Here is a 25,425-nt window from a genome sequence, read left to right as displayed (position 1 = left end):
AAAGACTAAGACAAAAAAGACACATGGGGTGCGTTAGCCTGTATATTCTTTGGCTATTGGAGTTCACAAATTACCTAGGAGTCAAAGGACTTTTAACAACTTAGCCGCAGGTGGTGGCATCATGTTACCAGGGCTGGGATTTTTGTTCATATAGATTTATGTTTCAAATATTTTTAATACATATTTACAGATACAGCTACACATATGTATCTACAAAAACAAAATACTATACTGTATGTGCATTACATGTACACATATATGTATATATATAATCTATATATATACACACGTACGTATATATCAAAGATATTTGGAATATATTTTGGTAATATTTTGATCACTTTTTTCCTGCCAAGTTTTCAAACACTTTCAAACTTCATCTCAGTATGTTATATTATTTTTTGAGCTAAGGGAATATATCACATTATGCATCATACTGGGAAAAAAACAAACTAGTTAAGAGAGAATCATTTAAAAATCGTAACTTTAGAACTGTAAAATTAATACTGCCACAAAATGTTTCCTTTTATTATCATTAGAGCATCTGCTACAGCAATTAGCAAAGAAGGTATTTGGGGACCACTGTATATTTTCCACTCTACCAGTAAACAAAGGATTATGCAAATAATGTGGATTTAGTGCCTAATTAAGCTCTGCAGTTCAGTTCAAGAGATTCATTAAGTACCACCTACATCCTTAACAATCAATACAAGAATGAACAACAGTCAACACAGAAAAGCACATGCTGCTGACCATTGTAAATGCTTTGTCCAGAATAGCAATCTGAAATGCAAGAAACACTCTCACCCTAGAGAAATTACAAGATTTGATTTGCAAGAGAATGATTTATGATTTTTTAGTCAAAATAATCTTAGGTAGGAAATACACTGAAGGACTAAAACTAAATTTCAAGCACTGCTGTGTTTTTTCATGGACATTTCTTAGCCCAGTAGGCACCTTTCATCCTCAAATTCTATCTGTCAGAATTGTTATGTTTGCAAATTTTTCCAGGTCTTTATATTACTACTGTAGAACTTCTTTAGAGTTGCAAAGCCTTCCTCACTGCATAATTAGCCTCACCCACAGCATGTTTTTGCCATCAAACTAGCTGTTGAACAGATTGTCTTTAGGTATCTCTGTCAATGCCTTTAAAATCCCCACTCTTCAAACATTTTTCAGTTTGCCATTACTTTAAGGCAAATATTCCAAGTTTTACCCTTCGCTCACAAGAAAAGCTGACCAAAGAAGACTGGACAGCTCTAGGCACTGAGAATTAATTATGGGTGGCTGGAATGACATCTTCCCAAACTGACTGCAACAAAACGATATTAAAGTTTCAAAAAGGATCAAGTAATCCACAAACAAAATAAAAATCAACCGATCGTTTCAGTCCAACTTGTATGATCACTGGATAATTCAGGTTGTAAAGGACTTCAGGAGATCATCTCATCTTACCTCCTACTCAAAGCAGCAATGACTCTCCTGAGTACAGTGTAACCACCACAACTGCAATTTCACTTGCAGTGTGGGAATTAAATGAGTATTCCAAATGGACTATTTTCTCATACAAATGTTATGAAACTGAAATTTAACCATACAGAAGACAAAAAGAATGGTGCAAATCTGTCAACCCAGTATCTTTTGCAGGCATAGACAGCAAGCCATCTATGGATACTACCAAAGAACAAAATGCTGCACAATGCAAAGGAAAACTTTTGCCCTAAAGTTGTTCTTTCACACACCACTTTCTTCCTTTCCAGAATAAAGTTAATCCAAGGTTCTCTTACCTGTATATAACACCTGCTAAATCAAACATCCGTCGTGCAGCTGTCATTTCCATAGTGTCATGATATTTGTCAGACATAAAAATAACTTCCTTTATGCCTAAAAAGGTCATATAGAAAAAAACTTAGAAATGGACTGACAAAAAAAAAAGAGAAATAGAGTAATATCTGGTGCACAATATCAGAAGAGGCAGCATTCATCCACATGCTTTAGCACTCTTTGGTACACCTCTACTTCCCAAAATACTATAACTTGTACTTGAGAATAAGGCTATGTCAGATAGAGCTATTTTGGAAGACAGTTCTTTCAAAAATGTTGGAAAATGGTTTTCTCTGCTTTCCCTTGATTTTAACTCAGGAAACCAGAATGAAAACCTCATAGGCAAAACCACTAGACAGACTAGAAATTGCACATTTTTGCAAAAGTAATTGAAAATTTATCTACCTCTCTAATACCGATAAAATTCCCCACAAAGAATTTTAAACTCCTAATCCTATTCCCCTTCTGAATGCAGAGCTATAAACCAATGCCTTTCTCCTTTTGTTCTGTTTTATAAATAGTTCCCAATCCCAGGTTCAAATCACAGAAACGCATGCCATCTCAAATTGTTGAATGATATATGCCTAAATTACTTAGGCAGGGCAGAAGTGTAAAGGCCGACCCAAGAGAATTCACACACGTTTCAAAGCCTATCAACATCTTACTGTGTTTGCCAGACAATGTGAATATCCATACGTTGCAATTAAGTGCTGACCTAAGCCCATAAGGATGAATGACTACATTCAGAATACGTAGCCAATGTGACTGGAAGACCATTTTATTTTGATTCTATAAATAAGAGAAACGTAACACAAAATATTGTTGCCTCTTCCCCTTCACCTATCTTTATTTCAAACCTTACTGACCAAAATAAAGAAGTGTTCTGTTTGCTACAGTCTTCCTAGATCCCTGTGGCCATTTCTGGTAACAGAAACTCACCAGAACAGCAATCCATTCCAGGATTGCAAGACTTTACTCAATGAGCAAAATATAGGCTACCTTAAACAGAGATTTTTATGGAACTGAAGCCTACTGCAGATACTGCCTAATCTGAAAAAAAGGAGACACATTTAGGCCAGCATACTTGCTGCAGTGGCACAGATTTATAACAATTGTAATGAAAGACATAATTAAAGTAGGATCATAGAAGTCTTATGACATTTATGAGCAAAGATATTTTAAAATCTTCAAATATCTACCATGCATCACACTCAAATTAAAATTTCATGTATATACTCCCAACAGACCTTTTGTCATGCAGAAGTTTATTTCTTTCTGCCCTACTCTATTCAATGTGTCAGAGCACAGTAAAATTGACAGTAATTATATGCAAAGCCTGTGTTGTTCTTTGGCAGCTCCTGGTCTAAGAAGTTACAAACCTAAATTAGAAGCACGCTTAGAATCACAGAAGATGCAATTAGCACTGGAGAAATTTGGCACCATTCAGATGCAAAAAAAACCCACAAGTAGCATCTTAGGAAGCTGACAGTGCAATTAATTTAGAACTAACAGCAGCAATTTAACATCAAATACATCCGTGATAAGATACCAATGTGCAGGCAGCACTGCAACCCTGACAAATCAAGCTGGCACTACTCCTTACCTGACTGGATGATGAGTTTTGCACATTCATTACATGGAAATAAGGCAACATACATGCTGCAGCCTTTCACATCAGCTGAGTTTTTGTTCATGATGGCATTCAATTCGGCATGGCACACTGATTTATTAAAACAACAACAACAAAAAAAAAATAATTATTCATATTACCGTTCATTAAAATAAATCAAACTAAAATTAAAGTGTTACAATACAACTGCTTACATACTTTCAAAGGCAAATAGCTTGCACAGCTTGTCATAAAGGGCAGAGGAAGAAATAAAAGCAGAAATACCAAGATCAATGAAGGTCAATTGTTCTGACCAGGCTGCCGATTAGTAATGATATCATTAAGCGCATTAGCATTGCCATTTGCTAACACCTATCGCAGGCAACAAAGCCCTAGGCTGTGGGCCAAGTAGTTGCAACCACCCTAAGTGAAGCAGTATCTCATAGCTTCACAACTCTCTGGAGTATCTAATTGCCAGTATAAAACAGCTCATTTATGTGTTTACATGCACAGATAGGAACAGTCTTATGGTTATAAGAGCGCACTGTGCACTCTCAAAGGCAGGAGAATCACAAAGTAAAACCCAGCAGCTCTGTCCTCTGGGTCTCAGAATGGCTCAGCGCTGCTGCATGATTCTCTCACCCCAAGAATACACAAGACACACTCAACCATAAAAATGTCCCAGCTTTAATATTAAAGTGAGTCTACTGCTCATTAAAAGGTGCCAGACTTCCCAAGCTGGAAAATAAAGTCCTCTATTTCTCCATGGATTTGAGATAGCAGGTAGCAACAGACTACCCTGCCTTATTCCACTGTAACACAATAGCTCTTTCTGGACAGATCGCACCTTAGGGTTTAAGTTTTTAACCTTCACACATCAGTAGATTATCTAATGTGTTACCAACACAGGTGAGAACAGTGGAGTTCCTGTGTTATCCCCATGAGCCTCTGAAAAAAAAATTAGGATCTCGGTGAGAACTTCCTGTTTACACCTAGAATTGATGGTAAGGTGAGGAATTTATATACCTACCTAACAAGAAACTAGATGCTGCCCTGACTTACTTCATAAACAGGTGCTGAATTGAGGTGCGGGTTTGAGCTCATCTAGAGACCTGCATATGCAGACATGAAGAGTTTTTACACTGCTTATTTTGATGAATGGGTTAGAAAAACCAAACCAAACAAAAGTAGTTTTCCTCTCCCTTGCATACATACAAAAATTAAACCAGGCAGTTTCACAGCATAAGCTCACAGTATACTCAGTACTATATACTCACCTCTGTGTGAATGACCTCACCATGCAAAGAATAACTGAGTGCAGGACCTTCAACACACAGGAATCCTTGCTGAATGGAAATGGTTTTTGTATGTGCTAAACATCTACATGGAATTTGCTATGTAACGGCTAATGCACTACAAATTTAGAGCCTAACTTACAGCACACAAGCTTTCCCATGTAGACAAATCACAAAGGACCAAACCCTTGCTAAAGAAAGATCATCACTGACTTATATAATCAGTCCCTGGCACCACAATAACCATGCTGTCCACATACCTTCTAACAACCAATAAAGCCAAAAATTAACATGAAAAATGGGAAATTAACAAAACAAAAAAACAAAACAAAACAACCCCAAAAATGCACATAAAAGAAGCATGAGGACATTAAGGCTTCTTTCACTGCTTCTGTTACAAAATATGCTGTATTTTAAACATGCCATTAAGCATACAAGATACAGAATTATATGAACCTATACATTTTAAATAATACAGAAGATACATTTAACTCCAAGTATACTCATGAGCTGTACTCGCCTTATGTAGCCTGCAAAATAAATAGGCAGAGAATTATTTTTTTCTGGGGTTACAGAGGACTGAGTGAAAAAGTGTCATTATTTCCGCAGCCAGAATTAGGTTGTGTCAACAGGACAGAAACATCACTTTTAAGTTTCTATGAGCAATATATTATGTTCTAGGCAGCAGGCCTCCAGAAAGAAGGATGAGGGAATGTTTTCAAGGCTCACAGAACTAAAATAAAACAACAACCCACAACCAAACACTAATTCCTTCAGTAAATATTTCTCCTTCACTAAAACTCAGAAATCTTCAGCCACTAACCCAGGAAGTTTCATTATTAGTACTGCAAGAAGTTTCCTTCCTGCACTGATGAGAAAGAAAGGCTCTTTTGGCAGGCTTCCACGAGCTTTCAATAACGAATCTCTTCCCAAGCAAAAGCAAATTTAGGCCAAAAATGACTTACAGAAGTTAATCAGCTGGAGGGAGAAAAGAAATTTTGCTTCCTGACCATCTTAACACAATCTGAAGTTAAGAGCAATTTTGAATCTCCAGTGTGGAAAGAAGACACAGAGGCAGTAATAAGGAAGAAACAGAGAGTAATCATTCTGAGACACAAAGTAGTGGGGTCTCCAACAAGCCCAGCATGCTCTTGTTTCAGAAACAAAAGGATGCAGGTTTTTCATGCACACAGTAGCCTAATAAGGTATTTCTTACTGCATTCACTGCAGAAAGTAATACAGGACACGAAGTTTGCACTGATTCCAGAGGTCATCTTTTTTCTCCCAATTTTTTTTTTCAGTCTACTGGGTTATTAAATACAAACCCATTTTGGCTTAGTTATTAGAACTTGGAAGATTATTACATGTCTTTGCTTTACACTTTACACTGGACATCTGCTACTGACCTCCGTTATGCTAGATGGTCCATAAGAAGGTATAGGCATCATACAAATATTTTTAGGCTTTGTCCTATCACTCTTCATCCCCTCCTTCCTCATATTCCCCCCTCTGTGGCAGATAGACATTGACTGCTAAGTGATTTATAGGTAAGATAGTCTGTTATACTCAGATTTTTCCTATAGACCTACTATGCTTTGTACAGAGGATTAGTGAGAGACAGAAAACAAATCCAGGAGTCCAAAAATACCTCTCATTAAAGTTAGTTCACATTTTGGACGTTAGACGTTTTCTAACCTGTTAAGAGCTTCTACTAGTAGTTACGTATTGTTCTCAGGCAGTAAGAAGCTAACTTAAAATAACCTTTCACAGGTGCAAAATACTCAGAACTCTGGAAACTATATATTTAAACAGACTAGTAAAACTAACAATTTTTACAATACCTTTTGGGGAGTGCAGTGTTTCAGGGGGTGGGGGAGTGTTGTTTTTTTGTTTGGTGGGGTTTTGGTTTTGTTTTGTTTTTGTTTTTTTTAATAATATTCACATATAAACAACATAATATTAAGTCTGCAACACTGGTTTTCATTCTGGAAAAGCGTCTTGAGAAGTATTCTCAAAAGACTTCATTAGCTGAAGAAATAACCATGCAATAAGAAGTTAGTGTTTGCTCTGTTATTCCCACCACCTGCTAGTATAGTCACTAGGCAGGAGGCGGGGAGGAGGAAAGGCAGCAGAGGAATGACTGCTTCATTACTAGCAGCATTAATTGCTAGGGTTTCTCTCTTTTCTCACTGCATACCACTTTGTGTTGCATATATGAGGTAGTACTCACCCTTAAACCAACCTGTAAATATGAGACCCTTACTTACCCTATTAATGGAACATGCTCTTAGCGGGCTGCACTCAGAAGTACTCTTCCCACGTACGAAAAGTATTCTGACTAGCGAATTTCTAAGAACCACAGACTAGCCAAAGTATTTCTTTCTGTTTGAAAGCTTACATGCTTGATGAAGAAATTAGAGTAGGGACCACTGTAACATGTCACCTTTTAAGAAGCAATTAAAGGAAGGGCTGGGGGGAAGTGACTTTAATGATGTGATTAATTACTAAACCAGACTAGATTTTTTGAGACAGTATTGTATATGAACATGATACATTTCAATGCATACAGACTATCATGCAGCAAGTTTTGACTTATTTATTAATGTAAGTTTTTATACTGCTATGTTAACCAATTTGACAATAGTACATGTTCCAGATACTAATATATGGTAACAGCACAGTGCTCTTCAACATAAACCCTGCACAGAAGTGGATACAGGAGTTCTATAACTTGGGCCACTTCTTGGCAAGATCTTCACCTTTTTGTGTTCATCAGTTGTCCATCTCACCTTTGTCCAAGTTCTGCCTACCAGTTATCCTTTACTCACTGGACCTCTGCTGCTGGACTTAGCAAGGCTCATGGAAGGAACCAAAATATTACTTAAAGGAACAAGGTTTGCAGTGACAACCACTGGGGGAAGTGGTTGATGAGTCTGGAATTTATAGAATAACACCGCTATTTTTCAACCTTTGTGAAAGTACAGGGATAGTTGCTGGCCCCTGCATTAGGGGAAGGCAGGACACTGATGAGGGCTGAGGGCTGACGCTGCCCTCAGCCATTCCTGCATCTCTTTCTCACCCTGTGTACTGGAGAAAGGAGCAGTTGCTGTGGTTAAAGCAGGGAGGCAAGAATAATACCTCCAGATTTTACTGGAGCCTGGCTTTCATGTCTTTCTTCCATGAAAAAGGAGAACTAGGAAGTGAAGATGGAACCACTCAGCCCATTTAAGATCATCACAAAATCTGCTGGGGGCAAACCAGAGAAGCTGCTCTCAAAAGCTGAGAAGCATTGGTTAATTCAGCCCATTTCCCAGCTCCTCCCATCCTGCTCCAAGTTTGTTCAACTCTCAGCAGAGCACAGAGGCATTTGTGTTTCTTTATGTTTCCAAATCTCCAAACTTTGTAGAGATGTATGAGACCAGAAATGGCCAGAAATTCATGCAGGTCAACAGAGTGAGTGGCTGTACATAGAGACTGTCTCCTACAGATCCCCTTTCCAGATGAAGCCTCAACTTTGCCCTGCCAATTGGAAAGAGAGCATCACACGTCTTCATAGTACCTTATCAAGTTTTGTGCTGTCAAAATAACAGCTTCTACAAATGTAAAATTTGCCTGTATATCTTAGTGTTCATCTCTCTAAAAAATTGACGAAAAGCTCATAATCCTAACACAGGAAATGTTGATAACAGTTTGTTTCATTTACACAGCAGGTACTGCTCAATTACAGCACACTTTTTACCATAGCACATATTTTATCATATCTGAATCTGTATAAATATTTGTAAGCATATTTACTCAATATTTTCTCTATTGCTCAGAGGTTTCTAAATTTGCCAGTCATTTTAATTTAAAACTCTCTTAATTAGAGACTAGCTGTCAAATGGATGTTCTTAGATTACAGCGGAGACAGAGGGCGTAACAGGAGCAGAGCAACTAGCATTAGTGGGAAGCTCACATTAATAGGAGAAAAATGTAGTATTTTAAATGATCAGTGAGAGGAAACTGAGCATCATCAAATCCTTAATTCATCTAACAGAAACAGAGGGTACTTCCTTTTAACTCAGAAAGACAGAATTTTGTCTAACTATTAAGAAGCTTCTGCATACAATATTGAACAGAAGCAGCAGCTCTTCCAGAAGAGCTGCTTAATAACATCTTCGTAAAATAGGTATTCAGACCCGGCCTTCCATTTCTCCCATGTGCGCAGAAACATCCCTGCTCCTGTCACTGACTGGCAGCCTTGAAAGATCCAGTTCCAACATAACAACGAAAGCCCAATTTTGTGCTGCAAAAAATGGCATTTGCAAAACAGCCAGTGCTTTCCGACATCACAAGGTTATACCACTAAACTGTTCAATTATACATAGTTGAACACTCTGTTCAACTACAACTACATGGAAAAAAGTTCTACTCTGCTTCAAGACTCTCTAAAGGAATGCATAGTATCAGTACAGGTGCTTTCTGTAATAGCCAAATGCTTGCAAGCGTTTGTATCCTTTGAAGTAAAGTGAGCACTACCTAGCACATTTTGATGCTTTCTTTCAGTAGCAGCTCAGGTTACATTTAGATATGGGTAAGCACATTTATTTTTTTTTTTTAATCAAGCATGACCCTTTCCCTAACACTGAGCTGAACAGAACACACAGTTGAGGGTGCGGGTTGGATATGTACAGTATATTGCAGCAGATACAGATAACTGAGACCCTGGTGAATTTCAAGCCAAAAAGTTTCAGGATACAGTAAAAGTAAAGAGTGACAGAACTTGTTTAGCCATATGACAAAAGTTAGAAAAGTTATTGTTATCAATAAGTGCACAGGGGAAGGGAGGAAGGACTAAGGGTTAATAGCAGTGAATAAGAAAAGCTAAAAGAATGATGGCACACACAGGAAAGTTAAGAACTAACCACCAATAAATTTAGGGTGGAAATGGGAAGTTTTCTAGCTATGAAACAGTGAAGCTGATCAGAGCTGTAGGGTCAATGCATCCATCTGTTCTGCTGGAGCTCAATAAATTTCTTATAGGATCATCTAACACTCTTCTGCAAAGACAGCCTCTGGGTCCAATCTCCTGCTATGTCTATGCTGCTAAACACAGACAGGGCCAGAGACTGACCCTTGGCCCTGAGGCCAACTGGTGTAGACTGGCTTGTGTTCATCTTACTCAGGTTCCATCAGCATTACATAGCACTTGGCCCTGGGTTTCCTCAAGGCTCCCCATCTCAGGAGTCCCACTGCACCACATACTTATTTTGTGTGTCTCAGTTCAAAGTGCATAAAGAAGTGAGATGACTTTTTTGCAGCCCACCAGAGAGGTATTTTCACAGCATGAAACAAGAGTATGCTTGGCATATCCCCCAGTATGTCCTGAGGGAGGGAGAAGGGTTAAGCATACCATCTCAACAGGCTTTGCATTACAGGCCTATACAGGATGACAGTTCTCTTGCAGCCTTTTTTCCACCATGCCCTCTGGAGCAGCCTTTGAGTGAGCCATTCATGGAACAATACTCAGCCTTTCTTCTGAAGAAAGCTAGTCAGAGTGGTCTGAAAGAGATGGGAAGCGACTAATGTTTATGTCTAACCTACAAAAGCCCTTAAAACCAGGAGGTCAGCATTCAGATCCACCCCGGCCCTTTTCTGTAGCACTGCAGATGCATAAAGTGGCTCTTGAAGACATCTTCCAAGTTATGTGGTGGTATGTGCAGTTACCATCAGCTTCACCTAATAACCTACACTGCAGCTCCAGTGATGAAGGTGCAGTATTCGCACAAGCTAATAGAGCACACAGGCAGATTGTGCCATCTCTGATCAAGCTAGTCAGGAAAAAGCAAGGATAAAAAGTTCAATTTACACAAATGTTGTGATGATTAGCAAAAGCAGAAAGAAAAACATGACAGTTTAATGAGATTTTAGCAGCAATTCTATGTGTCTTCTGCATCTACCAGATTTTTTTTTTTAAGCAGAAGATATTTTTTTTACATATACTTGTCTGGTCTGTCAACTGTGCTATCAAGATTAGTAAGAAACTGCTAGAGTTTAAATGATCTGTGAATTACAAAATAGGTTGTTTATTCATCACAGCAGACACTTTATGTTACAAAGTTGTGATTTTTTTTAATGAGGTGAAGGCTTAAGACTCTTGAGGGGGAAGAGCAATAGTTAGACCAACTCCTAGAAACAAATTCATCTTCCAACGTGTTAGATTGGCTAGTGTGTTTTTAAAACATCGCATATCATAGAATCATAGAATAGTTAGGGTTGGAAAGGACCTTAAGATCATCTAGTTCCAACCCAACTGCCATGGGTAGGGATACCTCACACTAAATCATCTCGCCCAAGTCTTTGTCCAACCTGGCCTTGAACACTGACAGGGATGGAGCATTCACAACCTCCCTGGGCAACCCATTTCCAGTGCCTCACCACCCTAATAGGAAAGAATTTCTTCCTTATATGCAACCTAAACTTCCCCTGTTTAAGTTTTAACCCCTTACCCCTTTGTCCTGTCACTACAGTCCCTAATGAAGAGTCCATCCCCAGCATCCCTATAGGCCCCCTTCAGATACTGGAAGGCTGCTATGAGGTCTCCATGCAGCCTTCTCTTCTCCAGGATGAACAGCCCCAACTTTCTCAGCCTGTCTTCAAACAGGAGGTGCTCCAGTCCCCTGATCATCCTCGTGGCCCTCCTGTGGATTTGTTCCAACAGTTCCATGTCCTTTTTATGTTGAGGACACCAGAACTGTACACAATACTCCAGGTGAGGTCTCACAAGAGCAGAGTAGAGGGGCAGGATCACCTCCTTTGACCTGCTGGTCACGCTCCTTTTGATGCAGCCCAGGATACGGTTCTTCTCCACAGGGCTGCTCTGAATTTCTTCTTTGCCCAACCTGTAGCTGTGTCTGGGATTTCTCTGACCCAAGTGTAGGACCTTGCACTTGGCATGGTTAAACTATTGAAGATTTTTACTTCACATCTTTTTGTATCATAATTACCAACAACATCACCATCATTGTCTCAGGTCATCTTATACAAAGATTCTTCACAAACTCATACAGCATTTTCAGTTTAAATTGGTCAGCTTAGATTTGAGTGCCTGGAACTTGCTCAGCTCCCAGAGACCCACACTTGGTTCAAAACTGAGACCTTACAGCAGCATAAAGATTAAACCAAAATCAATATTCTCTTTTCTGCACTTTATGTTTAATCAATAGGCTAACATTTTTTTCCTCACCCTGTAAGTAAAGAGCAGTCACACCAGTTGTACCATTATGGTACTTTCATTTCATGTAAAACCAGTGCTTCTATGCTTTAGGGCGTTTTTAAAATTTAGCAGGAGCTGGCCCTAGTGTCAGGAATACATCTCTTATGAAAAAGAATATGAAACTGTCTCAAGCTTAAGAGTCAACATTAGAGGTTGTATAATAAATTGGTAAAGTGAACAAGGACAAAGTACTGGGGTTTTAAGAACTCAAGTATGAAACTGATGAATTAGGTGCTGAGCCACTGCGTATCATCTTTCACTTCAGTACTATGGGAAACCAGAAAACGTAATGCCAGTTTTTAGAGTGGATCTGGGTGAACACAGGGAACATCAAAACTCATGCAAGTCTAACCTCTGCATCAGACCAAATGTTGTAAGTGAAAAACAGAATTAATAGGCAGAGATAAATACTGTACACTGGAAAAGAGTCAGTATCTCTTTGCAAAAGCTGCACTCTGGTTCTCATTACCCCACACACATCTCAGGGCTTTTGCTCAGTTTTGTGATTATTCCCCTAGCCATTCCTGAGCCCAGGACAGGCTGAGATGCAGCACAGCATGAACAGGCTCCTAATACCCATTCTTCCTGTGCCCATGGCTTCTGCTGCATTAGTCTCCCTCCACAGAGGTGCAGCAGGAGCTGGTGTGGCAGCAGAAAGATGAAGAGCAGGGATTTAGGAGAACATACACTTCAGTCCTAACAAAGTTCCTCCCCAACATCAGATATTGCAGGCCGCAAGTCACCTCTCAACTCAATTTCCACAACCAGCAGAGAGCACTCATGGCATAAAGTCTGAGGTAGCCCAGCAACTCATCTCTTTGGTTCCTGCAAATCATGCCTGGCCCAGAGGAGTAACTGTGAAGTCCTGTTGGTAGGTGCACCAAGATTCTCAGAGGACCTTTTTGGAAGGCTGAACTATACCAGCTGCAAAGAAAAAGACAGGATCCAAAGCAGCAGCGAGCCACAATTACCATGAAACCATCCTTGCTCTTTATTTTTGTCCATTTAGTGTATGTGAATGAAACCAGAGGCCGAAATTAACAATGGAAGTCACCTCACCCACAGCAGGGTAAATCACTGCACACCAGACAAGGCAAAAAATGGCATGGTATGGTAGACTGCAATCACATACTTCAAGACAAACAAAATTCAGCTCCTCCATAGTATGAATTCCCTATGTCATCAATACCCAAACACTGGAATTTCCCACAACAACTGCAGTTTACAATTTTAATACCTGTATTTTAGACCCAATTATTTGTTTTGCATATACATAAGCTCTGTAATTAATGTGGAGATGAACACACAGAAGCAGCAATCATCTGCACACACTGCAACTGGGTGCTAATGTGCTGCTTTATAGTTGCAAGTTTTCACTACACAATCCAAACCAGCTATTCATTTATGAACATACTTCACCAGGAAGTCAGTCCTTCAGACGGATCATTTCATTCATTTGCAGAGCTGTGACTTTTATCCTGAGGTACCACATATGTGCACATTTTAAAAAATTATGTGAGTGGAAGACAAACTGAGCTGTATTTTAACAGCTGAACTTACAGACATCACAAGCCTAACCTGTCAACCACAAGAAGACTTACCATAAGGATATTTTGTGTCTAGCCTGTGCGCTGCTGTTCTTGTCCAGGGTAGTACATCATCGCTGCAGCCATTAGGCATACCATTATATCCAATTCCAACAATCTTGTTTTCTGAATTTACAATGCAGGCACCAACCTAAATAAAATCAGATTTATACAGTACCAACAGCATGCAAAACAATGTATCAACAAGAAAGATGAGACCTGAAAAGTCAGTCCTACAATTTCCATATAAGAGATACAAGCTTCATTTTATATTAGGTCACACCATCTAGTGAGCAAGGCTACAATTGTACCTAACTGGTGGAGTTTCAAAATAAATTGGAGCAGATGCAACCCTGCTGCAGCTCTGGTCATGCAGCCCCCATCCCAGGCTGCCAGAACTGTTCTTTATGGAAATGTGAAGTAAACCTAGTTCAGGGAGCAGAACTAGCACCTAAGTAACCCTACTAAACACAAGTTTTCTGTCAGTTCAGCTCCCCAAAATAGCTTTTCCAGGAGTAGTATGAGCAGCAGCAGCTAAACAAAACATATCAAAGATGGAACAAAAATGAAGCACTGTTGACCTAGGCAGATAGGCTCACAAACCTTTCTGGCTTATTTACACCAGTGTGCACCAAAATACCAGACCTTTTAACTCCCACTCTTTAATACTTCAAGTCTGCACAGGGACCTTTCTTATATCATGACGAAATATCCTGTTTTACATTTTCTACTCATATTGCAGATTTATTAAAATGGCAATACTACTGATTTTAACTCACACAATGTGTTTATCGACCAGCTCTTGGGTAACAAAAATTCAGCCCTAAGCGAGTAACTTCCAGAGAACTAAGGGCAATAACATATAGAAGCCAGAGAGTAATTGAAAGGACTGTTAACATGCACTTTAGTCCATGGCTTTTCTGGGATTTGCTTCCTAAATTTCTTCACGCAAAGGAAGACTAGCAGGACGACTGGGTCCTGCTGAACAGCATGTTTCAGTAGATGTAGCAATCACCTTAAACCAATATTCAACAGCATATAGCACATGAATGAAGCAAAGAACTGGAACAGAGAGTGAAGCAGAGGAGGCAGGGCAACCTGAGGGAGGAACCAAACTAGGCAGAAACTCCAGACAACAGAAGAACAAAACGTTTTGTTTTTTTTTTTATAGTCTTACAAGCGAAGGAAAGGATCTTGTAAAATGCTGTGTCTTGAAAAATTGCAATCTAAAACTTTCAGTAGTTTATCCTCCACTAACAGTAACTATATTTACTGGAAAATGGAGAAAAAATGCATGCTATTTTAACCTTCAGATGAAAAGATTTACAAAACTCCAAGCTGCAAATGCACAACAGAATTACACACAAGGTCATGCCCAATAAGAGAACTTCTGTAACAAAATGTGCTGACCATGTTAGAAAACAAATAGCTATACACTGAAATAACTTCCGATAAGAAATTCCTGAAAGTGCTACATGTGCATCTGATGTAATGTACAATATAGATTAGGTTATGTTATTCTCATACATTGCCTTCTTACCTGAGAACTTGGATCCTTGCTTCTTTGCGCTGACAAAAAAGCTACTGCCATAAAATATTCAGGCCATTCCAAATAATCTTCTCGTTTTTTGCAGGATGCTTCATTGCTGAAACTATATGGAAAAGAACCCAGCCATCAGCAAAGAACACATAGCTGGAGCTATTACAAATTGTATTCTTTTAATGTGTACAAGTTTAAAGTAACCAGGATCACAATCTGGCTAAGATGACTGCACATGCACTGATATTTTAACAGTAAAACCACCAGCATTATGTGCTTTCCAGGAACTTATGTATGCATTATTTCCTTTCAGAGGAAAGCCATCCAAGCAAGGTTGCGAATTTCAGTTTTAGGTATGAGGCTGAGATATTCAGAGCACTGAGCTATTCAAAGACAGAGCAATTTATCCTTGACAGATAACACCTTCTGTATTTCTAAGATTCAGGAATATCATGTACTAGCATCCTTTTCACCCAAACAACATAATCTTTTTTATGATGACTGTGCTAACTGCAAGCCTCTAATCTAAGATATTTTGTACTTCTGCCTATGACAAGTGCTTGCTGGATTTCTACTTGGTACCTTTGTGCGCAGTCATTTGTTTCTGCCTGTACAGTTATTGCCATGAGTTTGCCTCTCATTACACCACTTACTAGCAAAAATCTGAGGCCCTTCTGACAGTCCACTGCTACGTCCCTCTTGAGATTATGGAAGCCTTGGGGCACAGTACTTTTCTTCTTAGGCTCCACTTACCAAGGACTACAGCTCAAGACTGAGATACGCTCCTAGCAATGTAAAGTGATGCAGAAAAATTCATCATAGGTAACCACAAGCAGCAAGACATCTTACAGCAACACTAGTTCCAGCAGTTTCAGAAGACAAATCAGAAGTATTTTGTTAATTATTATTTTTATAACCAAACCCATATGTTAGAAGCTTGCAGTTAGCTTATCATAAAGAGGGTATACTAATTGAGTGAGGGCAATGCCAGCACATGATAAAATTGTACTTTAGAAACCTACAGGGTGCTATTTACTAGTTTTGAATAGTTCATATATGGCACATTGCAAGTTAGCCATTTTGGCTTGTTCTTGGAAATGAATGAGGATCATATTTAAGCTAATCTTCTTAACCTAAGGAGGGAGGAGCATACACTCTTGGTGTAACCAGCACACCTAGTTCACATTTTGACATTGTAAATAGTGCCCAGACCGTGAGTTGTCTAAGGAAACACACAGATTAGGTATCTGAATGAGAGTGCCCAAACTCATTGTAACTAAAGGGTTGGGCCTATATGCTATTTAAGAAAAAAGTACTCAGAGAAGGTCACAGCACAAAGAAGAAAACAGATGCCCTCACACTTCTCCATGCCAAATTGAACTTTGACGAGTTAACTGTCAAAGTTAACTGTCAAGTTAACTTTAACAAGTTAAGCCTAGAAAGTGCTTCAGCTAATTTAAGCTATTATTTAAAATATTATATTTATATTATTATGCTAAAATAATCACAAAAGCAGACTTACAAAATCCGAAACACCATCAGACTTTATCATACATTCCCAACTACGTGACATTCACTCACAGCCATGTCTTTGGAGAAGCACACAACACACAATGCAGAACTACATTAAATAAACATTCTGGGCAAAGGGTTCCAGAAAGACACTGAACTAAGCGATCATGAGATCTCCTTTTATTAAATTATTCCCTAGCAACTCTATTTATTGAAAACACAACAAAAGCTACTATTTACTTTTCTCATAAATACAGAACTGCGTGTAAGCAGAGGTTCCCTCTGAGTACCAACTTCACATGGAGGGGAGAATATCTGAAAAACAAGCAGAAGGCTTACATCAAAGAGAACATAAAAAAAACCCACTTACTCAATTACTTAATACCACCATGTTTGGTGAAGTAATTCTCTCAACTCAGTGCACAGGAATGCAAGAGTGTGAAATGGGTATAAACCACTTAATTTCTGACTAAGCAGAAGCCAAGACCTTGGCTAGCAGTCAAGCACACACAGGAAAATTGAGTTTATGGATTTGGGACAGCTGATCATCCTCCTTATGCTCATCTTTTAAGTTCTAGAATTGCATGAATGAAAGATACTCTAGCAATTACAGCTAGCTGTAAAATAAGCAATTAAGACATCCTTGTGATAACTTGTAAGAGCTTATAGTAAGAATAAAAATGGTAACTGAAAGCCATGAAGATAACACTGCTCAAGAAGAAAGGGAAAAAAAAATCCTTAAATTTGAGAGCGGTTAATAGTTTGTAGAAAAGTCTGTGTAAACAGTATCTCAGTGGAAAATAGAGAAAAAGATTCTGCAATTACAGGACAGTGCCTCCCTTTTCAGTCCTTTTTCACCCAGCTAGGGTTCAAATAAGGTGTAACAACATCTGAAATAGGAATTCCATTCAGCAACTCAAAAAAAAAAAAAACACCCCAAAATAAACAAACCAACCAAAAAACAACAACAAAAAAGCAAACCAACCTATCTTAATGAAAATTTTAGTTGTTAAAGCAGAGTACATCACCTCAGATCTTTTCACGCCACAATTACGATGGTCAGCTACACAATATAGTACAACTGGAGAGCTGGTGACTATAAGACTTTTTTCCCCCTTTTCCCACCTCTCCCCCTCTGCTTTATCTCTAATGTCATGTCATTAGAATTATGTTCCAACTGTATAGTAGGGTTTTTTTCCTCACTATACTACTCAAGAGCAGCTATCAATATTTTTTACTTAAGTCACAGAATTTAAGGTAAAGAGGTAAAGTGTGCATTAAAAATAAAAATTAAACATCTTCAGCAATGCTCTTGTGTTCCCCAAAGCCAAATAGGATATGTGTTCTTGATGACTTTCAATACTAGCTGCTTCTTTAAGTTTCACAATTTTATGATCGCTATTATGTCAAATTAATGTGGAGTTTCCTTTACTTGAGGCTTGCCATCTTTCCCATTACATAGGTACTGAGATACAGTCATTTCCTGTTCCTTACTGGGAGGTAAGTTTTTGAGAGAGATGGAGAGAAAAAAATCAACCTTTCTCACAGGAAAACAACACTCTGTGTACTGAAAATTAACTATACTCAATTTTTTTCCTGCAAGATAACCCACCAAACCTGTACACTCTGTAGAAATACTGAACCCCAGTTGAGCAGTACAGGAATGTATTTCACTCTCACAGCATCACTTCTTTAATCAATTATATGTTGCTCACGCCAGCCTCCCTGTCAGGAAATAATGAATTCCAGATAACCTACCTGCTCTTTATCCTATCCCAGTAACTGCCATACCCAAATAAAAGAGGCCATACCCTCAAGACAGGGCCTTCGGAGGCACTAAGAAACGCTTCCCTGCGGGATATGGAGAATCTTTCCTTCCTTCCTCACAGCTGGCGCCGGCGGAACTCCTCAGCACCGCGGAGGAGGCTGACCTCCAAGGCAGCCTCCCCACGGCGCGGGTAAAGGCCCGGCTGCCTCCACCCTGCCTCGGGGAACAACAGTTTCCCGAAAGCAGCCGCACGGCGACCGCGGCGCTCTCCCGCCTCACAGAGCCGGAGCCGACCGCGTGGCGCAGGCCGCACCGCGGGCCCGCCGCCACCGGAGTTTAACTGTTCGACGAGACCGGCCCGCCTGAAGAGGGATAAAACTTGGTCAGCCGGGGTGCGGGGGGAGCACGGTGCTAGCGGAAGGGGGAACCGCCGGCTGACGAGCGAGCAGAGCTTGGAACCGACATCACTCAGGGGCCACCCCGCACCCGCGGCCCCTCCGCGCCAGCCCCCCCCCTCCGCAGCAAGAGGCTAGCCCCAGCGCAGGCCGGGCCCGGGCAGCGTACCCATTAACGTTGCAACCGGGCTGAGAACAGCTCATCCCGCGGCGGACCCGATCTCTTTTGTAGCTTGGCGCCAAAGCGGCAGAGGGCGGGAAAAGGGGCGGGCGGCGGGGAGGAGCGCGGCGGGGTTGGGCTCCCCGCCGCCGCGTCGGCCCGGGGGTGGATGAGGGTGGGCTCTGGTTTCAGTGTACCCTAGAGCCGAAGAAGTGATGTCCTGGACCGGGAGAGGCCTTCTGTGAGCCTCCGCGCTGCTCTAAATGAGTTACTTTACAGTGTGTCCCTGGAGTTGTCATCTTTCTGACAAATGCGGCTTCGAGCCTTATGCTTTGACACAAGTATGCAGGTTGTTTTTGCCCAGCTCACACTCTTGAGGTAAATGCGTATTTATTAAAGCTTGGCATTAACATATTAAAACGTCCAAAAGTCGGGTTTTGTTTTCTGGATATGAAATTTATGTGGAAAGTGAGTTATGGTTTATTAATTTCTCCAGCTGCTGCCAGGTTTTAGAAGTCTCCTAGGATGCTCAGGTAGCTGAACATACATATATAGCCCATTATAGTGCAAAGTAAGTTGTATAATAATAAATATTAAATGCTCATATGGTGTGTTTGTCTTCCTTCTGCAAGGAGCTGCCTGCCCTGGCTGGCTGGCTGCCACGGGGGCCTGCCTTCACGGAAGCACTTCTATGGGAGTAAGTTACAGCTGTTTGCTCCACGGGGCTGCCTGACACCGGGTGAATACTGCCCAAACCAGCCATACGTGTCTGACTCGGTTCCCTCTGGAGGCAGTGACAGGTGCAACAAACTCGGTGAGAGCAATGATGGACAAAGGAAAACACTTTCCTGTGAGAGCATCCCCATGGGGGATCTGTGCATGCAGACAGTGCAGCTTGCACTGCACGTGTGCTGCACCATTGATCTGAACATGGTCAACAGACAAGACAATGGTTTCCAGCAGCCTGGTCAAAAATCTTCATGTAGGAGAGTGCTTCAGGTTGGGGAACAAGCACGTTTTTGGGAAACGGAGCACACAGTAGTCCTATGCCAGAAACTGGCTGTATAGTTCCCTCTTACTGACCATATGCTTAGCAAACTCCGCAAGTGAGTGCACCAGCTCAGTTAGTACACCAGCATGTGTGTAAGAATATGGCTAAGTCAAGGAACCTGCCATGCTCATAGTTACTCTTGAAGCTAGGCCAAAACAGAGAGCCTGCAGTGATCAAAACAGAAGAACACAATGCTAATATGTTTTCATATTTAGCTAGCTTTTTTTTTTAAACAACTGACAAATCATAAAATATGAAAATGTTACTTAATTTCACAGATATTCCTATTCGGTTGTAACTAGAAAACTTGGCAAAAGCACCCTGGTATTTCAGCTGGTAAGTTTTCCAGCCCTCAGAGTGAGAAAACATACAGCTATTTCAGTTTGCAAGACTTTTATTATCGCAATTTCATATGGACAACAAATGTTCATGTATGGTTTGCTAATGAATGAAAAGGAATGATTTAAATGCAAGAAAAAGTAATTTAATGAAAGTAGCATCACTCAGAAAAGCATAAGCCTGAAGGTGAAATGAAAGGCCTGATTATGGCTGATCACGAAGAGAGTTAAAGAGCACTCATTTAATTAATCCAGAGGAAAAAAAAATAGCATAATTCAGTTCAAAAAGTTTTCTAGTTTCTGCACTCTTGAAATATGAATTAAAATTAATAGTACTACAATTACCTATGCCAAATTTGTTATCCTTCATAATTAAGATTCTGAGGACAAACAGTAACTACTACTAACCTTTAAAAGCAGTATTTATATGCTGATCATACGAAGTGAATGATGAATTTTCCGTTCTGTGAACACTGATGAGTTGTTACAAACTATTCCCTTCCTTTGAATTTGTCATGATTTTCCAGCTGATATCTACAAATCAGCCACAAGCAAATTCAAAATAACGCAATCCTCGTTGCTCAAAAAGAAAGCAAACTAAGATTCTTTCTCTTCTCTTTCTGTCCCATCAGAGAAGAAAAAAATACATACTACAAAATAACTGCTTATATAATTAAGCAATGAGGTTTTTAATTCTGGAGTACAGTTTTCACCTTTCTATAAAATAGCGTAAGAATTATTTTTTAAATGCAAAACAAATGGTTTTGTCATGCTTAGCAAATAAGTTTCTGTAATAATTTGAAGCTACTCATATCTCCATCTGTAAAGTTCACAAATGTGTAATTTTTTCAATTTTTCAAAGGTTATTATTGACTCTTCTATCTTGTTCTTCCTCAAAAGGAGGCATTGATTGATGAGAGGCTCGGTGTGAGCTGGCAGTGTGTGCTTGCAGCCCAGAAACCAACCATGTGCTGGGCTGCATCAGCAGGTGTGTGGCCAGCAGGTCAAAGGAAATGCTTTTCCTTCTTTATTCCACTCTTGTGAGTACTCTCACCTGGGGTACTGTATTCAGCTCTAGGGCCCCCAAAACAAGAGGGATGTGGAGCTGTTGGAGTGAGTCCAGAGGAGGGCCATAAAAAGGATCAGAGGGCTGCAGCACCTCTACTATAAAGACAGGCTGAGAGAACTTGCTTGTTCAGCCTGGAGAAGAGAAGGCTCAGGAGAGACCTTAGAGCAGCCTTCCCATACTTAAAGAGGGCATAGAAGAAAGTTGGAGAGGGACTTGTTACAAGGATGTGTAGTGATGGGACAAGGGGGTATGGTTTTAAGATGAAAGAGGGTAGATTTAGGTTAGGAATTAGGAAAAAATTCTTTACTGCGAGGATGGTGAGACACTGGCACAGGTTGCCCAGAGAAGCTGTGGATGCCCCATCCCTGGAAGTGTTCAAGGTCAGGTTGGACGGGGCTTTGATCAACCTGGTGTAGTGGAAGGTGTCCTTGACGTGGTGGTGGGAGTTAGAATTAGGTGATCTTTAAGGTCCCTTCCAACCCAAACCATTTTGTGATTCCATAATTCTAAAAAAAACAGACCAAAAACATTCAGCTTTCTAATAATACTGTAATAATATATGGCCTGAGAGGGAAAACTTTTGGTGGAATTTTAGTTAGTAGACTCCTAAGTCTACTAGTCTTGCTAAATGACACATTTTGGGGGAACCTAGATATATTTTGGTTTTCTCCTTTTTTTCTTTTTTTCTTCTTTAGAATTACACTGAAAGTTTGTGGTCGAATTGTGACTACTCTTCTGACAATGTGCTATGGAGGTGGTACATGATGTGACAGCCCCTTTCTTCAGTTATGTGGTTACAGATACCCACAGAAAGTTACATCTGGATTAGGTGATATTCAGGCCAGGACCCTGTGATCTAATTGTTGGGTTGCACTGTGGGAAGCACAACAGGTGTGGGGCAAAGTCCTGGTGCCTGGAAGGTTCTGTAAGATGTCTCTAGCAGCTGTGTCCTTTCCGAAAGCAGCAGCTTCTCTGGACCTGCTGTCTGAATCTTCCATTAAGCCTGTCATATGCTTGATCTAGAAGCTTACTTGCACCCTTCATCTGTCTCAGGACCATTCAGATCTCTGTGACAGAACTAGAGTGGTCTGACTCAAAGTCCCTGTTCAGACTGGCATGCACTAAAATAGGCTGAATTGCTTTTAGTTTTGTATCTGACACTCTAGCCCTGTCCTTACATGTTCCTCTTTTATTTCACAGAGAGACGATTAATGTGAAGCAGCACAGAGTACCTCAGGTAGACTTTTGTAAGTTATTTTTGTTACTCTCTCTTTTTTTAGGTGAAAGTCTGAGCATGGATTATCATGGCCTTGCTGTATAGATGTCAATGAACAATCTGAGCTGATTACAGATATTTCAGATGCTCTTATTAATCAGAAGTGATGCAAGTTTGAAAGACATGCTAAATATATAACCATCTGTCAAGGTGCTTATATTTTTAGCTCACTGGTTATGAAATTTTCACATCTTCTACCTTTTGTCAATTTTGATAAAAGCAAACTAAGTTGTGTTTGGGGAAACACCAGGTTTCAGACCCCCTCTCCACTTTCTTGCTGCTTGCTAACGGACTCAATTTTAACTTTGTTGGCAAGCAATATCTCTACACAAATGCAGCATATGTGTAAGTTGTCATTCAGAGAATAATGTTTGCTATTTGCTAGGATATGGAGCATGCAATTTGGTAGACCACCCTGAAATCACTCTCAAAACCTAAGGGAAAAGTAAAGAGAAATTGCTAATGAGCTGTTGTCTTTAACAGAATGAATTTTTCAGGAACTAATTACTAGATTTAGAGAAAAAGACTCTAAAATAAATATATATGACAATATGTCTTAATATTGCAACATCTGGTTCTTGTCAGTCTTTCAGAGAAGTACTGCTCACTGACAGCATAACTTTCACAGCTAGAGAAGGGGAGTAATTTTTAGGCAGATCTCCTAATATTTTTCGAAATAGGAGTTTCTACTTGAGTTAAACATTTCCTCCTATACTTACATAGCCGAGAACATATTAAATACAAATGCAGCTGCTGGGATATGCTGCAGTTCTCAATTTCTATGGTTTATTTAATCAAGAATGTGAATTTATTACTTCCTTACTGATAAAATTATGTTTGTTGCAATGTCAGACTTTGCCGTATGAACAAAGTCCTGCTGATGTAACCCCCTCACTGGAAGACCTGCAGCAGCTTATTAGTAAGTCAGCCCATTAATAGATGGCAATAAACTGTTAGATTTTTATATTATAGTATTTTGTATGGGGAGCATAAGCATTTCAGAATTTCTACAGGAGTTTTAACTTCAGCATGTATCTCTTTATACTACATAATTTTGAAACTGTTTATTAACAAACATAGTAAGAAATGCAACTAATTACAAGCCTTTGATCAAAACCAAATAGAATCACAGAATCATGGAATACCAGGCTGGACTAGATGTCCCACCACTCTGTCTAGCTGAATCTTAAAAGTGTCCAGTGTTGGGGAATTCACCACTTCCCTGGAGGGATTATTACAATGGTTGATTTACCTCTTGTGTGCAGTTAGAATCTCTCCCGGACTAACTTGTGCCCACTACCCCTAGTCTTTTCCATGTGAGTCCTTGTAAAAAGGGAGTCTCCATCTTCTTTGTAGCCACCCTTTAAATGCTGGAACATGGTGATAAGGCCTCCCCTGAGCCTTCCTTTCTCAAGGCTGAACAAAGCCAGCTCTCTCAGCCTTTCCTCATACAGCAGGCTTCCCAGTCCTTTGATCATCTTTGTGGCCCTTCTATGGACCCTTTCCAGCCTGTCCACATTTTTTCTGAGTCATGGTAATTTTAGTGCAGATGAAAGACTGTTGCAAATCCAGTATTTTCAAACTCTGCTGCCAAAATTCAGGACATCAGAATCTGTGTTTAGATGCCTGCACTTTTAGAGATTTGTGAACCCTGCATGCCAGAAAAGCTTGCATGATGTGCATCTCTGACAGAATCCAGTCAATACTAAGGTATTTCTATGATTTTGATGTCCTCATGGAAACCTTTTCTCTTTTCTATTCTCAGGTTTCAATGGCTTGTGTATTACCTTACCTTTTCTATAGCATCTTCTTTCTTGAAAACTAGAATCAAATCCTAGATTTAAGTTTTTGTCCTTCCTGTCCAAGTCAGACACTATTTTGAATATCATATTCTCAGTCTTTCAGACTCAGAATTTCTGCAGTTCACCAACTCCCTAAATCCAGAACTCCCTAAATCCAGCATCTGACCTTGAATAGCAGGCAGAGTTTTCTCTGACAGTTGTCTTTGCACTTTATTCTGACTGGGCTCACAAATGAGTACATAAATAATATTCTTTAAACAGTCTTCTGTCCAATTTTTAACATTAAAGCTCTTTTTCATCTCACCTAACATTTTTATGAACATATGGTGGTTTTCCATATTTTGACTCTTTTATTGTTTTATTTATACTGATGGTTCTAGTTATAGGCAAATGTTACCTTCCCAGTACCTCAATCACTTTGTAGTTTCTTTGCTATCAGTATATTCTCCAGCTCAACTGGTTCTTTCTGTATGTTATTTGCTGATGCTTTCTGGTTTTCTTTGTTTTAATGTTTGTATCTTATCTCTGACCAGTCCTCTACTTTTGACACTCCTTGTTCACTCATACCTGCCCTTGCATCCAAATTCCCCGTTTTAAGCAAAGTAGTACAATTGACACACAAAGACAAGTGCTAGAAAAACAGAAGGTCCTGCATGTAATCTTTTCTTCTATCTTCTTCCAGAACTGGAAATCCCAGATAATCTTGCTAAGCTGTTCTTTGAAAAGTAAACTGAGACATAAAGTCTCAGACTGCAACCCTGGTGTTTTCTTCCAAAACATGAATTACCATCTTTGCCCACCCATGCTAGTCATGATCACAGCTATTCCCTAATTAGAAGTGAGAAATTAATTTTCTGCTTTCAGTATAAAATTTTATTTTCTTGCCATGATGCTTCTGTACTCAGCACCCACCTACATTCTTCACAGCTTTCTATTTCTTCTGTT

At 39.8% G+C, this 25,425-nt stretch overlaps 1 protein-coding gene across 4 annotated transcripts in view; it reads right to left on the bottom strand.

Annotated features, from left to right (window-relative positions):
* The window catches only part of DCTD (dCMP deaminase), a 61,459-nt gene that overhangs the window by 1,545 nt on the left and 34,489 nt on the right, over positions 1 to 25,425 (bottom strand). For 2 of the 4 annotated variants that reach the window (XM_061474565.1, XM_061474555.1), the window contains exons 3-6: positions 15,110 to 15,221; positions 13,585 to 13,720; positions 3,428 to 3,544; positions 1,788 to 1,884 (exon numbers count right to left, since the gene is read on the bottom strand). In XM_061474565.1, coding sequence (XP_061330549.1) covers positions 1,788 to 1,884; positions 3,428 to 3,544; positions 13,585 to 13,720; positions 15,110 to 15,160 — 401 coding nt within the window. In that variant the 5' untranslated portion in view covers positions 15,161 to 15,221. Of the gene's footprint in view, positions 1 to 1,787; positions 1,885 to 3,427; positions 3,545 to 13,584; positions 13,721 to 15,109; positions 15,222 to 18,379; positions 18,496 to 18,953; positions 19,078 to 25,425 lie in introns of those variants that run through there. The other 2 variants (XM_061474538.1, XM_061474547.1) reach the window with 2 other exon arrangements.

This window comes from Pezoporus flaviventris, unplaced genomic scaffold (genome assembly GCF_033815535.1).
Source record: "Pezoporus flaviventris isolate CSIRO_AGI_PZ_B2104156 unplaced genomic scaffold, CSIRO_AGI_Pfla_v1 ptg000002l, whole genome shotgun sequence".
Taxonomy (NCBI): Eukaryota; Metazoa; Chordata; class Aves; order Psittaciformes; family Psittacidae; genus Pezoporus; species Pezoporus flaviventris.
This window is presented reverse-complemented; position numbering and strand designations above follow the sequence as displayed.